The sequence below is a fragment of the Mobula birostris genome, chromosome 13 (genome assembly GCF_030028105.1).
Source record: "Mobula birostris isolate sMobBir1 chromosome 13, sMobBir1.hap1, whole genome shotgun sequence".
Classification (NCBI taxonomy): Eukaryota; Metazoa; Chordata; class Chondrichthyes; order Myliobatiformes; family Myliobatidae; genus Mobula; species Mobula birostris.
Window position 1 is genome coordinate 6,117,440 of NC_092382.1, and position 15,414 is coordinate 6,132,853.

A 15,414-nucleotide genomic window follows, 5' to 3' on the forward strand; every position below is an offset into this window, starting at 1 on the left:
CAACATCTTGTGTTTCTTACTCTGCATCTCCAACACCTGCAGAATCTCATCGGGACAGAGTGCAGAATGCAGAGAGTACATTGGGTCTCACTAATGTCGAGGAGGACACACGTGGAAAACTGGAAACAGTAGATGACCCCTGTTTGGGACCCTGTCTAGTGGTGAGGAGAGTGGTTTGGGGCAGGTCTAGAACTTCATCCACTTGCAGAGTTGGCTTCCAGCCCCCTACACCCCTCCTTATTGCTGTAAACCTCTCTCTTTTCTGGACAGCACTTCCACTTGGTGGTGATTTGCCACAATAACAGGAGCCCCTGATTTGTGGACTCTGTTGTCACCGGGTGGTGCTCTGCCGCAGTAACGCTGAGAGACAGAAATGTGACGCTGCAGACTGCTGAAATGTTTATTCAAGATTCAAGGTTGTTTAATTCCATTTCCAACAGACAAGTGTAAATGAGATCGAAATAGTTATTACTCCGGCTCCAAAGCAACACAAAAACACAATAGTAAAAACATATATCCACAGCTTATGTACTGTGCACGGATTGATCATATGATACTCTATGAAGATGCTTCATAAATACCCTATTGTTTGTGAATATGTTCTAAATTTCAGGGCCAAATCATCTCACCTCTGCTGGTAAATCATCCCATGTAATACACTGGTAAAACTGCACTGCTGGCTCCATAGCTACTCTAAGATTTCTTTCTGCTTGGGGATTAAAACTGTGCATAGAATTCCAGATGTGGCCTCACTAACACCCTGTGCAATAGTAGCTACACAGGCCCGTTACATAATCTCCACTCCCTGTGCGGTGAAGGCCAAAATACAATCTGCCTTTTGAATTACTTGATGCAGAACCAGAACGTCGTCATTAGATTTCCTTCCTTTGCTTCTGTGTTATCAGCAGATTTGGACATTTCCCATCTCGTTCCCTCCTCCAGGCAATTAAGCAGTGAATATGTTTACTGAACATACAAACATGTACCAGAGCCTGTCTGCAGGGTTAGTACTTTGCTCTGGGTGTAAGATGTGGGAATTCCGGGAATCTTCCCGTCTCCCAGACGGCCATATCGGCGCCCGGTGTGCTGAGATGCAGCTGATGAGAGAACGTGTTAGGGATCTGGAACTGCGGCTTGATGATCTACAGCTTATAATGGAACGTGAGCAGGAGATCGATAAGTGGGTGACTGTCAGGGAAGGGATGGGAAGAGCTCAGATAGCAGAGAGCACCCCTGTGGCCATCCCCCTCAGTAATTGTTATCTCGTTTTAGATGCTGTTGAGGGGGATGACCTGACAGAGGACGACCACGGCGATGCGGTCTCTAGCATTGGGTCTGGTTCCGTGGAGCAGAAGGGAAAAAGGAAGATGATCTCTGTTTTAAGTCATCATAACCTGAATCCCAACTTTGGCTATCATGGGTATCAGAATCATGCTGCACAGAACCGTCTGCATTGGCAGACTTTTTAGCTGTACTTCGAGTTACTGTGCAGGAAGGATAAATGTTAAAATCCATCTGTGGGTCGTCAGTGGTTGGCTTAGTTGTCAACTGAACTGCAGGAACAACCTTACCATCTGCCAGGTCATTCCCTATCAGCAAAGTAACATCTTCCACCGGTAAACTGGAGCATAATCCGATCTTAACAGGTCCTGAAACCAACCCTGACTGTAAAGTTACCTTGTGCAATGGAAAAGATACAATGCTGCCCCCAATGCCTTTAATAAGATTTACCTCACCAATGTCAGTCTCATCACCAAACTTTAGAATACTGTCTAATATAAGTGACTGAGAAGCCCTAGTATCTCAAAGAATTTTCACTGGTACCGGGGTTGACCCTTCCATTACTAATATAAACCCATCTGACATAAAATGATCGAATCCCTTCTTAACTCATTCAGACCTCTCAGTCCTTAACTGAGCCTCAACAGAATGTTCAGAACCCTGTGGGTTTATAGGTGCTTCAACATACTGATCACAGGCATGTGGGACTGCCTCCTTTTCCTTTTTCTTCTTCAGGACAGGACAATTAGCCATCATATGACCAGCTTTCTTACAATAGTAACAAGAAAGACCAGAATATTTCTCCTTCAACTGCTTCCCTTCATCCTCACTCTTGTCACTAAACCCAACTTCAATTTCTGGTTTACCCTGGTTATCCCTGCTACTCCTTTGGAAGCTCTTATTCTGGGTAAACTTAACCTTATGAGTTAAAGCAAACACATCTGCTAATCTAGCAGACTCCTGCAAAGTGGCAGCATCCTTTTCATTTAAATACGTCTTTATGTCATCAGGGATGCACCTCCTGAATTCTTCAGTTAAAACCAAATCTTTCAAGCTGTTAAAATCATCATTAACATTTTTATATGTGCACCAGCGGTCAAAACACACAAACTTCTCATAAGCAAATCCATATAAGTCTGGTTCACAGATTTCCTCAAATTTCTAAACTTTTGCCTGTATGCTTCTGGGACCAACTCATAAGCACTGAGCACAGCCTGTTACACTATGTCATAATCAGCTGCTTCAACAACAGTCAAAGCAGAATAGGCTCGCTGAGCCTTCCCCTTAATTACACTTTGTAAGAGAATGGGCCAACCCTCTTTTTGCCACTTTAAACTCAGAGCAACCTTCTCAAAATGCTGAAAGTATTTATCAACCTCTGCCTCATCAAATGGAGGTAGCAATTTAACTTTCCGACTGGCCTCAAACTTATCCCCAGAGTCTAACGCGAGACCCTTTTGCTGCAATCTCTCTATCTTTTCCAGCTCGAACAGCCTCTGTCTTTCTGCTTCTTCCCTGTTTTTCTGCCTCTTCTCTCTGTTTTACTGCCTCTCTAGCCTCAACCTGCCTCTGCCGTTCCACAGCCTCCATCTTTAATTTTTCTAACTTGTACGGGAGCCCAAGCTCACTAGGTTTACTTTCAGGAAACACCTCCAACTCCTCCACTTTAAACACACCCTCATATACATAATGTTCAGCTATTATCCTCTGCATCTGTGACCTCCTCATTGTCGATTTCACCTTCACAAGTTTTAACCTTTCAGCAATACTCAAAACGCAATCCTTCTGGTGTCCTTTAGTGCCTCAGAGGTTGGCGCTTCCAGACATCTATCAACATCCATTGCTTCTGCCACACAAATAAATCAAAAGGGATTTCACCAATGAAGTTGGTTAGTAATCTATACACCCCCAAATCTGTTCATATCCAGGATGCAGGCCCCAATTTTTTTATGAACCATAACGCTCTAGAAACGAACCAGCAGCAATAAACTACACCTGGAGTCTGGTTTTGATGTTAAATCCACTATCTTTATTAGCATCTACTAACAATATAGTATTTTAAGCAAGATAAACAGAAGTTAACAGTGTTATGCGTACGTGTGTGTAAATATAACTCCCAAACTATTGAACTCGGGGGAAACAAAGCTTGGAGTCTTGAGATGGTGAACTATGAAAGTTCAGTTCAACCACAGAGCAGTTGAGGAGAGAGAGATATTTGTAATCCAGGGTAAATGTCGAGAGAAGGCAATAACGTGAATTCAAGTTTCCATGGTGGTAAAACGAGAGAACAGTCGCTGCAGATTTTATCCGTCATCGTTCCAAATCCATTTACGAATTATCACAGGAAGTGACTTGTCACAAGGGGTATCGTCTTCAAGTGAATTACCACACCACACCCAGGCAAGTGTTAACACATAGGTGGTCTTCATAGGATACCCCAAATCCGATCCACTCCTATGGATCAAATGAGGTGACAACCACACATTTGATGTTCGCTGAATCGATAATTAACCCACCCTTGTGGGCAGAGGAAAGTTCCAAACAGTGACCCTTGGCCACCAGTTCCCTTGTTTCGAACCTTCCATTTTTCCTCCTTCATCTCCATCTGACTCTGAGTATCTGTGTCCTCGGTTAAAACAAGCAGCGAGCGATGTAAACAAGCTGCAAGTCAGACTGATTTCCATTCTTAATCTCTCTCTCTCTCTTAAAATGACAGTCCACAGAAAATGAAACCTAGGGATTCATAACAATGGCCCAGTGTGAACTGACTGGTGTGCCAGTAGGTGGGATGACTGAGTGAATCTCTTCCCACAGTCTGAGCAGGTGAACGGCCTCTCCCCAGTGTGAACTCGCTGATGACTCTGTAGGTTGGATGAGTGAGTGAATCTCTTCCCACATTCTGAGCAGGTGAACGGCCTCTCCCCAGTGCGAACTGACTGGTGTGCCAGTAGGTGGGATGACCGGGTGAATCTCTTACCACATTCTGTTCAGGTGAATGGCTTCTCCCCAGTGTGAACTCGCTGGTGTTTCTGCAGGGTGGACGAATCAGTGAACCTCTTCCCACAGACTGAGCAGTTGAACGGCTTCTCCCCAGTGTGAACTCGCTGATGTCTCTGTAGGTCGGATGACTGAGTGAATCTCTTCCCACATTCTGAGCAGGTGAACGGCCTCTCCCCAGTGTGAACTCGCTGGTGTTTCTGTAGGGTGGACAAATTAGTGAATCTCTTCCCACAGACTGAGCAGGAGAATGGCCTCTCCCGCGTGTGAGCTGACTGGTGTGCCAGCAGTCCGGATGACCTATTGAATCTCTTCCCACATTCTGAGCAGGTGAACGGCTTCTCCCCAGTGTGAACTCGCTGATGACTGTGTAGGTTGGATGAGTAAGTGAATCTCTTCCCACATTCGGAGCAGGTGAACGGCTTCTCCCCAGTGTGAACTCGCTGGTGACTCTGTAGGTGGGATGAATCAGTGAATCTCTTCCCACATTCGGAGCAGGTGAACGGCTTCTCCCCAGTGTGAATTCGCTGATGACTCTGCAGATCGGATGACTGAGTGAATCTCTTCCCACAGACTGAGCAGGTGAACGGCTTCTCCCCAGTGTGAACTCGCTGATGTCTCTGTAGATCGGATGACCGAGTGAATCTCTTCCCACATTCTGAGCAGGTGAATGGCTTCTCCCCAGTGTGAACTTGCTGATGTCTCTGTAGGGTGGACGAATCAGTGAATCTCTTCCCACATTCTGAGCAGGCGAACGGCTTCTCCCCCGTGTGAACTCGCTGATGACTCTGTAGGCAGGATGACCAAGTGAATCTCTTCCCACATTCTGAGCAGGTGAACGGCCTCTGCCCCGTGTGAACTGACTGGTGTGCCAGTAGTCTGGATGACCTAGTGAATCTCTTCCCACATTCTAAGCAGGGGAACGGCTTCTCCCCAGTGTGAACTTGCTGATGTCTCTGTAGGGTGAATGACTGAGTGAATCCCTTCCCACAGACTGAGCAGGTGAACGGCTTCTCCCCAGTGTGAACTCGCTGGTGACTCTGTAGGTGGGATGAATCAGTGAATCTCATGCCACATTCTGAGCAGGTGAACGGCTTCTCCCCAGAGTGAATTCGCTGGTGTTTCTGTAGGGTGGATGAATCAGTGAATCTCTTCCCACAGAATGAGCAGGTGAACGGCTTCTCCCCAGTGTGAACTCGCTGATGTCTCTGTAGGTCGGATGACTGAGTGAATCTCTTCCCACATTCTGAGCAGGTGAATGGCTTCTCCCCAGTGTGAATTCGCTGATGTCTCTGTAGGATGGATGAATCAGTGTATCTCTTCCCACAGACTGAGCAGGTGAATGGCTTCTCCCCAGTTTGAACTCGCTGGTGAGCCATTAGGTTAGATGACTGAGTGAATCCTTTTTCCTTTCCCAGAAATTCAGCAGATGACCAGCCTCTACCCAATGTGAACTGACTGGTGTGTCCGCAGGTGGGAAGACCGACTGAATCCTTTCTCACACACAGAACAGATGAATGGCCTTGCCCAGTGTGAACTTGCTGATATACCTTCAATTGAGATAACCGAGTGAATCCATTCCCACTATCTGAGCAGGTGAACGGCCTTTCCCTTGGAAAGTTATGGGCATGTCAGTCGGTCAGAAGACTGAGAGAATACCTTCCCACAGTCTGAACAGGAACGATGGTCGATCCCTTGCTCCAGTTCTTAAATATCTTGACAGGGACAGCAAAACTGGCGTGCCGTGTTTGAGATTGCTGGAGGCAAATTCCTTCTCGTTTTTAACCTGTAAAAAGATTTACAAAATCCATCAATTGGTGTAGGACAACATTTCAGATGAGATTACTTGAGTTGCCAAGGTTTGATCTGATATCACACTGTTACAGTGAGGTTCAACCCAAGTTGGACAGAGAAATCATCTTCTGCATGGGCACAGTGCTGGTATCTGGAGTGACCAGCAAATTCTCTGATGCTCTTCCTGTCTCTATAAGAATGGGGCATTTCTGCCATCTCCAATCTGTGACCTGGCTCAGTTTGACTCTCTCCATTGGTATTATTCCCTGTTCCTGCTGAGCCCCATGGATGCCTGGCCCCACAGTAACTGAAACACCCTCTCACAAATAGTCTTTCTTGACATGCATCTGGGATTTTCTTTTATGTATTATTAACTTAAAGTGCCACAGTTTTAACGCCATATAAAAAATTCCTGCTGAGATGAATGGTTGGTCCACACAGCTGTTAAAAGGACTTGGAGTGAATTTTTGTATTATTTCAGGTTCTTGTCACAGTCACAGAAAATTACAACACAGAAACAGGCCCTTTGGGCCATCTGGTTTGTGCTGAACTATTTAAACTGCCCACTTCCATACCCCTACCATCCATGTACCTATGCAAACCTCTTAAATGTTGAAATTGAGCTCGCATGCACCACTTGTGCTGGCTGCTCATTCCACACCCGGATGACCGTCTGTGTGAAGAAGTTTCCCCTCATGTGCGCCTAATATCTCACCTTTCACCCTTAACCCATGGCCTCTGGTTGTAGTACCGCCCAATCTCAGTAGAGAAAGCCAGCTTGCATTTACCCTATCTATACCCCTCTATCACAATCAAATCTCCCCTCGGTCTTCTACATTCTAAGGAATAAAGTCTTGACCTGCTCAATCTTTCCTTATAACCCAAGTCCTCCAGACCTGGCAAAATCCTTGTGAATCTTCTCTGAACTCTTTCAACCTCTTTTACATCTTCCTGTAGGTTGGTGACCAAAACCGCACACAATACTCCAAATTAGGCCTCACCAATGTCTTGTACAAAGTCAACAGAACATCCATCTATTGTTGTCAGTACTTTGGTTCAAAAAGGCCAACGTGCCAAAATCTTTCTTTCCATCCCTATCTAACTGTGACACCACTTTCAGTGAAATACAGACCTGTATTCTCAGATGCCTTTCTTCTACAGCAATCCTCAGTGCCCTAACATTCACTGTGTAAGACCTAGGTCCAACCAAAATGCAACACCTCACACTTGTCTCCATTAAATTCCATTTTGCATTTCTTATCCCATTATTCCAGCTGATCCAGATTGCACTGCAAGCCATGATAGTCTTCCTTGCTGTTCACGACACCACTAATCTTGGTGTGATCCACAAATTTGCTGATCCAGTTAACCACACTATCAACCAGATTACTGATATAGATGACACACAATAACAGATACAGCACTGATCCCTGTGGCAAACCACTAGTCACAGGCCTCCAGTCAGAGAGGCAACCATGTGCTACCACACTCTGGCTTCTCCCAAAGACAGTGACTCACCCAATTTACTATCTCATCTTGAATGCTGAGTGACTGAACCTTCTTGACCAATCTCCCATATGAGACTTTGCCCAGTGCCTTGCTAAAGTCCATGTAGACAACATCCACTGCCTTGCCTTCAACCACTTTCCTCATAACCTCCTCAAGAGACTCTATAAGATTGGATAGACATGACCTACCGTGCACAAAGCCATGCTGTCTATCCTTTATCAGTCCACACCTATCCAAATACTTACAGTATATATCCGGTTCCTGCACATACATTCCAATAACTTACCCAAAACCTGTTGGGAAACTTTCAGAAACCAAAAGCAGACAACTAAAAAAAAAAGTCAGGTGAGCTCAGGGCATGGAATCATGATACTGTTGTCATTCATGCGTCTTGGTAGCACCCAACAGTCTGAGGCATTTAGAGGAACAAAATATCCTGGCCTCAATATCTCTTGAAAAGCAAGGTTCCCTGCACCTGTAACTTTTCAACTTTTATTTTAGCAGGCATGTATAAACTCTACATCCTCAAAATTTCACTTCTGAAGGCCTCCCACTTACCAAGTACTCCTTTGCCAGAAAGCAGCCTGTTCCAAACCACACTTGTCAGAGCCTTTCTCATACCATCAAAATTGACCTTTCTCCAATTTAGAATCTCAACCCGTGGTGCACACCTCTCGTTTTCCATATTTACTTTGAATCTCATGGCATTATGATCACTAATTTCTGTCACCAGCCCTGGATCATTTCCTAACAGCTTACTGCACACTTCTACGTCAGGAATTCAAATTACAGATTAAGGGCACATTTGACAAACTCTACTCCATCTAGTCCTTTTGCTGTATGGGAGTCCCAGTCAATATATGGAAAGTTAAAATCACTTACTGGAACAACCTTTGCATCTTGGCATGGTGCAATCTCTCTACAAATTTATTCCTCTAAATCCCTCAAACTGTTGGATGCAACCAAGTCCCCACAATGGATACAACTTCATAATTCCCTGTCCTGAGCTCATCTGGCTTTCCTACGATGCTTCTTGCATTGTGATATACACAGCTCAGCACATCATCGCACCATGCTCAACCATTTGATTGCTGACTCTGTCTGAGGTCTGAACAACATCTGACTGATGTCAAGAAAACAAACTCTCCCTCATTGTCACAAAAACAAAGGAGCTGATTATGGACGACAGGAGGAATGGAGACAGGCTAATCCCTATTGACATCAATGGATCTGGGGTTAAGACGGTGAACAGCTTTAAGTTCCTCGGCATAAACATCACCGAGGATCTCACATATAACCATATAACAATTACAGCATGGAAACAGGCCATCTCGGCCCTTCTAGTCCATGCTGAATGCTTACTCTCACCTAGTCCCACCAACCTGCACTCAGCCCATAACCCTCCATTCCTTTCCTGTCCATACAGCTATCCAATTTTACTTTAAATGACAATATCGAGCCTGCCTCTACCACTTCTGCTGGAAGCTCATTCCACACAGCTACCACACTCTACCACTCCCCTCATGTTACCCCTAAACTTCTGCCCCCTAACTCTCAACTCATGTCCTCTTGTTTGAATCTCACCTACTCTCAATGGAAAAAGCCTATACACGTCAACTCTATCTATCCCCCTCATAATTTTAAATACCTCTGTCAAGACTCCCCTCAACCTTCTACGCCCCAAAAAAATAAAGACCCAACTTGTTCAACCTTTCTCTGTAACTAAGGTGCTGAAACCCAGGTAACATTCTAGTAAATCTCTGTATTCTCTCTATTTTGTTGACATCTTTCCGATTATTCGGTGACCAGAACTGTACACAATACTCCAAATTTGGCCTTACCAATGCCTTGTACAATTTTAACATTACATTCCAGCTCCTATACTCAATGCTCTGATTTATGAAGGCCAGCACACCAAAAGCTTTCTTCACCACCCTATCCACATGAGATTCCACCTTCAGGGAATGATGCACCATTACTCCCAGATCCCTCTGTTCTACTGCATTCTTCAATGCCCTACCATTTACCATGTATGTCCTATTTTGATTATCCTACCAAAATGTAGCATCTCACACTCACCAGCATTAAACTCCATTTGCCATCTTTCATGTACATGGTCTGTACATACCGGCTGTGTTGTGAAAAGAGCACAGCAGCACTTCTTTCACCGCAGATAGTTGAAGAAGTTGGGGATGGGGCCCAAAATCCAAAGGTCTTTCTACAGGGACACACAATTGAGAGCATCCTGACTGGCTGCATCACTGCCTGGTATGGGAACCTGCAGAGAGTGGTGCAGACAGCCCAGCACATCTGTAGATGTGAACTTCCCACTATTCAGGACATTTACAGAGACAGGTGTGTAAAAGGGGCCCAAAGGATATTGGGGACCCAATTCACCACAACCACAAACTGTTCCTGCTGCTCCCATCCAGGAAACGGTACCACAGCAAAGGGACCAACAGGCTCCGGGACATCATCTTCTACCAGGCCATCAGACTGATTAATTCATGCTGATACAATTGTAAACTATGTTATATCGACTGTCCTATGTATAAACTATCTGTTATAAATTACTGTGAATTGCACTTTTAACATTTAGATGGAGATGTAAAGATTTCTACTCCTCATGTATATGAAGGACGTATGTAATAAAGTCAATTCAATTCAATTCACCCTCTCCACTATCTGTTCTGTCATTCTGGCTCCCATTTCCCCTACAACTTATTTTAACCACACCCCCCCTCTCCCCACACTAGCACTAGCGAGCCTTACCACTGGGATATTAGTCCCCTCTTGTTCTGTTCCCCTCACTAACAAATCCCCTATCACCCCTTTGACTTTTCTCTGCCAGGTAATCTCAACAGTTTCTAAAGTGGTCCACCTGTTGTTGTGGGGGATGGCCACAAGAGTACTCTGCAATGGCTATTTAACCTCATTCCCCTTCCTGACTCTCACCCAGTTTCCTGCATCCTGCACCTTGGGTGTAACTCACCTCTCTTCATGTCATATCTATCACCCCCTCCAACTCCTGGATGATCCAGAATTCATCCATTTCAAGTTCCAACTCCTTAAACTGCAGGGTTACAAGCTGCAGCTGGATGCACATCTTGTACGTCATGGCATCAGGGACACCGGAGCTCTCCCCACCTTCCCACCAATCTCCCCTCAAATTTGCAATGACCAGTGTGCACATAAAGCTTGTATTATGCAATTTTCCCACATGTGCACAGTGAATTTTATATAGAGAGGTATTCATTTTAACAGCTATCAAATCACTGTCTATAAGAACTTTGATCTCCTCTGGGTTTGTTTAAGTTCATCTACACTCTCACACAACCTAAGTTGCAGGCCTGTAACAGGTAATGATGGATTTTCTTGCCAGAGCTTTTGCACACAGTCCATGTGTCATTTGCTTGCTAAATGACGCCTAAAAGTCAGATTTCCAAATATCACTCCACTTCTTCCCACTTGCAAATTCTCCAGCAACTTTTGCATCACCACAATACACACAGGTAACACCAGTTTCTGTATTGTACATAAATATTTCCCCTGAACCCTCCCCCAGGTGACTGACGGTGGTGAACTCAGTGATGGCAATGCCAATGAATATGAAGGGAAGGGCAGTAGTCTGTCTCATTGGAGTCTGGCACATTTGTGATGTGAAAGCTACTTGTTGCCCAGGGCAAAGGTGTTTGATATCATTATGTACCCAGAGAGAGTGGGACAAAACATGTTCTCACGGGTAGAAAAGTCCAGAACAAGAGGGGGTGGAACAAGCAACAGACACAAAATGCTGGGGGAACTCAGCAGGCCAGGCAGCATCTATGGAAAAGAGTACTAATGCTGAGTTCCTCCAGCAATTTGTGTGTGTTGCTCGGATTTCCAGCATCTGCAGATTTTCTCTTGTTTGTGACTGGAGGCAGAACAAAGGTGATTTTCACAACAGCTGATGTAAAAGATTTTGTTCCCTTTCTCCGAGTTCCCGATCCTTGCATTTAGACAGCTGGAGCTCAGCTCTGTCTGAGAAACCCATCGGTTCCCATTCCCTCATCAGCCGGAAGCTCCCCGGGGCCCGTGTACGGATGGTGGGGCTGAGAGAGAGGGAAGAGAGCAGGACTGTCCCGGGATTGCGGGTCACGGAGTCCGGAGTCACAGCAACTACCCGAAGTCGGTGTTGGAAACGCCGCCCGGTGAGACCCCCAACCCGGAGATCCCTTCTCACCTCAACCGATCATCCGGGGCCTTTTGTGCCCCGCGCGCTGGTGAGCTCGAGCTTGGTCGGTTTAACGGCTGGGCTACTGATCACGTGACCAGCCCCTCCCCCACCGCTGTCAACAGGGGAGTCACGCGCTGCGCTATTCCCATTGGTGCGAAGCAATGTCAATCACTGCTTCCAACCAATAGCGGAGGCGGACCAGCCGAGAGGGCGTTACCCCCGATGACTCCGTCTCCCGAACTTCCCGTCACGGCGGGACAACCGTCAAAGTAAATGTCCGCTTTCTGATTTATTTCCATTTCCCTCCGAGGGAAGTTGGGGCGTTTGTGAAGCGTCTCCTGCGGCCGGAGTCTGATGTGTCGCTGAGAGGTAGGAGGAGACCGCTCGGCCCGTCGGTTTGATGCCGGTTCCCCGGGGAGGGAGAGGATGAAGACGGGGAGAGAGGGGGCGGACAGGATGTTTGTCCCGGTGGGGACAGGAGGGGCTCATCTGTGGAAATGTCTGAGCCCACGGTGGTGGCGATTCACCACATTGGGGGGCAAACACCGGCAGACTGTTGCCCTGCGAGCGGGGCCGATGGTCCGGGCAAAGTGACAATTATTTGTGTTTTGTTGAGACTGTACCGGGAATATGGTGTAAAATCCCGCTCCCCACACTAACACGGGTCACACAGACCAAAGAACAAACTGCCGGAGGAACTCAGTGGGTCGGGCAGCATCTGTGGAGGGAAATGGACCGTCAACATTTCGGGCCGAGACCCTCCCTCTGGACTGAGAGTGGACGGGAAATAGTCCGAGAAAAGAGGTGAGGGGTGGGGATGGGGCAAGAGCTGGGGAGTGAGAGGTGGATCCAGGTGAGGGGGAGGTGGGAAGGTGGAAATAGTGACGGGGGTGGGAGGTGAGTGGTTGGGGCAACACGGGGCTGCAGAAGATGGAAATTAAATCCATAGAGGATTAACAAAGAGGTTAGAGAGTATTTGTTATAGAGAGTGCAATGAAGATTCACCAGACTGATCCCTGGAGTAGTGGGTCATCATATGAAGAAAGATCAAATGTGATAACCCTTTCATTTATAGAATCGAGGACTGAGAGGTGAACACATTGAAATGCACAACATCATTACAGGCTGAACCAGGGATCCCAGTTTCTGAAAAAGGGGATGGACTGTCTGGGACTGAGATGAGGGGAAATGTCTCCACTCCGAGGGTGGTGAATGTCTGTAAATCCCCACCACAGAGGGTGGTGAAGACTCAGTGATCGTCCTCACATAAAACAGAGGCCGGCAGATGTGTGGAGACCTAAAGTATCAAGGAAATGAGGATCGGGCAGAAACATGTGGCTGAGATGGGAGAGCAGCCATCATCTTCGAGGAGCTGAATGGCCACCTCCTGCTGTTTCTCACTTGATGTTTCAGTGTTCCTGTCCAGTGAAGTTGGAGGAATGTGAATAGAATTGAGTGTTTACAAACATGGACGGATTTAAATGAAACCTGCACATTTCCGGTTTGGGTCTGAATTGTGTGTTGGACCGGGATGGGAATCGAGCCCGTGACTCTGTGACCTTGGGGTGGAGGGAAAGGGACAGGGACGATTTGGAGGGACGAAGTAAAAATGTATCTGGAGTAAATATGGAATAATGTGGGAAATGTGGCGGATGGGTCTGGCAGCATGTGAGGGGCGAAGAGCAGCAGAGTCACCGGTTCAGGTGGGAGACCCTCCACCAGCACATGATCCCGTTTCCTGTTCACGTTTTCCCACAGATCTGCAGCATCTGCCGGTCACTGCTGGAGTGTACGTGTAACTTCATCTTTCGCCCGTTCAGACAAGGCAGTGAGATCCGGATCTGTCATGTCCTCTCGTTGTGGGTGGACAATGTTTTATTCTGCAATATTTTCAGCATGTTTCCATATAACCACATAACAATTACAGCACAGAAACAGGCCATCTCGGCCCTTCTAGTCCGTGCCGAATGCTTACTCTCACCTTGTCCCAGGCCTCAGACCATAACCACTGGGCCGAGGCCTGGGACTAGGCCTCATTCCACTGTTTTTACCTGCTGAAGGGCAGCCAATGTTTCTGGGTGTCTGACCCATTCATATGAGAACTTAGCCTTTTGTATTTATCTGAGCTTTTCATAAATGTGTACAGTTTAGTTCAGCTTCACTCCAGAATTTCCAAAGCAACAACCCAGTCAGTCAAATAGTTCCACACAATTAAAGTAGTTTACAGTATTACATTTTAATTTTATTTTGTGTTACTTATATAATTTAACTATTTAATATGTATATTCTTATTTTAAATCAAAGGTAAAAATCTATTGTTATGAATTAAATTCTGTTGCTGCTGTAGAGACAACAAATTACATAAGATCAGCCAGTGCTATTAAACCTGATTCTGATAATTGGTCTGGGAGACCCACCACCGGTCACCTGATCCCAGTTACCGCAGATCGTAATGCGAGATTGAAGCCTTTTCTATTTATTGGTGTTCATCAGTTCAGTTAACTTTTCCTCTGTGGTTCCAAAGCAGAAGCTCAGTCTGTCTAATATTTCCACACAATTAAAATGGGGACTTATCATGTACTGAGCTACAGCTGCAGAGAAAGTGCAGTGCAGATAGACATATGGGGCAGGGTCACGTCGAGTTACATTGTGAGGTCGAGTCCATTCTATTGGACTGGAGACCATTAATTTGGCTGACAACTGCAGACAGGAAGCTGTCCATGAACCTGGTGGTACGCGCTTTAAGACTTTTGCATCTCTTCCCCGATGGAGGTTTGGGTTTGCAGCAATAATGTCCAAAGTTGTGGGCATCTTTGAGTACAAGGCCTGCTTTCCCGAGGCAGGGGAAGTGTAGGAAGAGTCCATAGAGGGGAGGCTTGTTTCTATGATGTTTCCAGATGAGACCAAAGTTCTCTGCAGTTCCTTGCAGTCATGGGCAGAGCTTTAGCCATACGAAGTTGTGAAGTATCGAGAAGAAGCTCAGAGACCTCGGCCTTCACCCTGCCTTGTGTAGCTGGATCCTGGACTTCCTGTCAGATGGCTGGCAGGTGGTAAGAGAGGGATCCCTCACCTCTGTCTCTTTGACCCTCAGCACACATGCCCCACAGGCTTGAATCCTTGGCCCCCTCCTTTACTCTCTGTGCACCCATGACTTGTGTCGCCACCCACAGCTCCAATCTGTTAATTAAATTTGCTGACGACACTATATTGATTGGCCTAATCCCAAATAATAACTTTCAATTGATCAAATGCTTCCTGACAAGGCTCGGTCCAAACAGACTTTTCACCCTTCTTCAGGAGATTAGCCAGAGGAAGAGCGATATCAGCAAAGTTCTTCCAGAACTTACGATAATATCCAACCATTCCCAGAAACCTTTCAAGAGCCTTCTTACCAGTCTGTCACAAAAACTGTGGGTCAACTGTCTAAGAAAAATAACAAGATGGCTTGAGTGGCAAAAATAGATTGAGGTGCTTTTATTTACAAAAAGAGTGGAAAAACAAAAACTTGGATGTCCACATGAAAACAAGAATTTAAAAAAAAAAATACTATATTATATATATATATATATAAATACACACACACACACACACACACACACACACACACACACAGCTTG

At 45.9% G+C, this 15,414-nt stretch overlaps 2 protein-coding genes across 2 annotated transcripts in view; both read right to left on the reverse strand.

Annotated features, from left to right (window-relative positions):
• Positions 1-5,741, reverse strand: part of LOC140208309 (uncharacterized) — a 292,599-nt gene extending 286,858 nt beyond the window's left edge. The window contains 1 exon segment of the mRNA XM_072276898.1: positions 4,672-5,741. Within this exon segment, the coding sequence (XP_072132999.1) occupies positions 4,672-5,657 (986 nt within the window). The 5' untranslated portion in view covers positions 5,658-5,741.
• Positions 5,742-5,805: 64 nt separating this feature from the next.
• LOC140208281 (uncharacterized) overlaps positions 5,806-15,414 on the reverse strand; it is a 200,077-nt gene continuing 190,468 nt past the window's right edge. Inside the window, exon 3 of the transcript XR_011888714.1 lies at positions 5,806-6,064. The gene's annotated coding sequence lies outside the window, so the exon portion shown is untranslated. The remainder of the gene's footprint in view (positions 6,065-15,414) is intronic.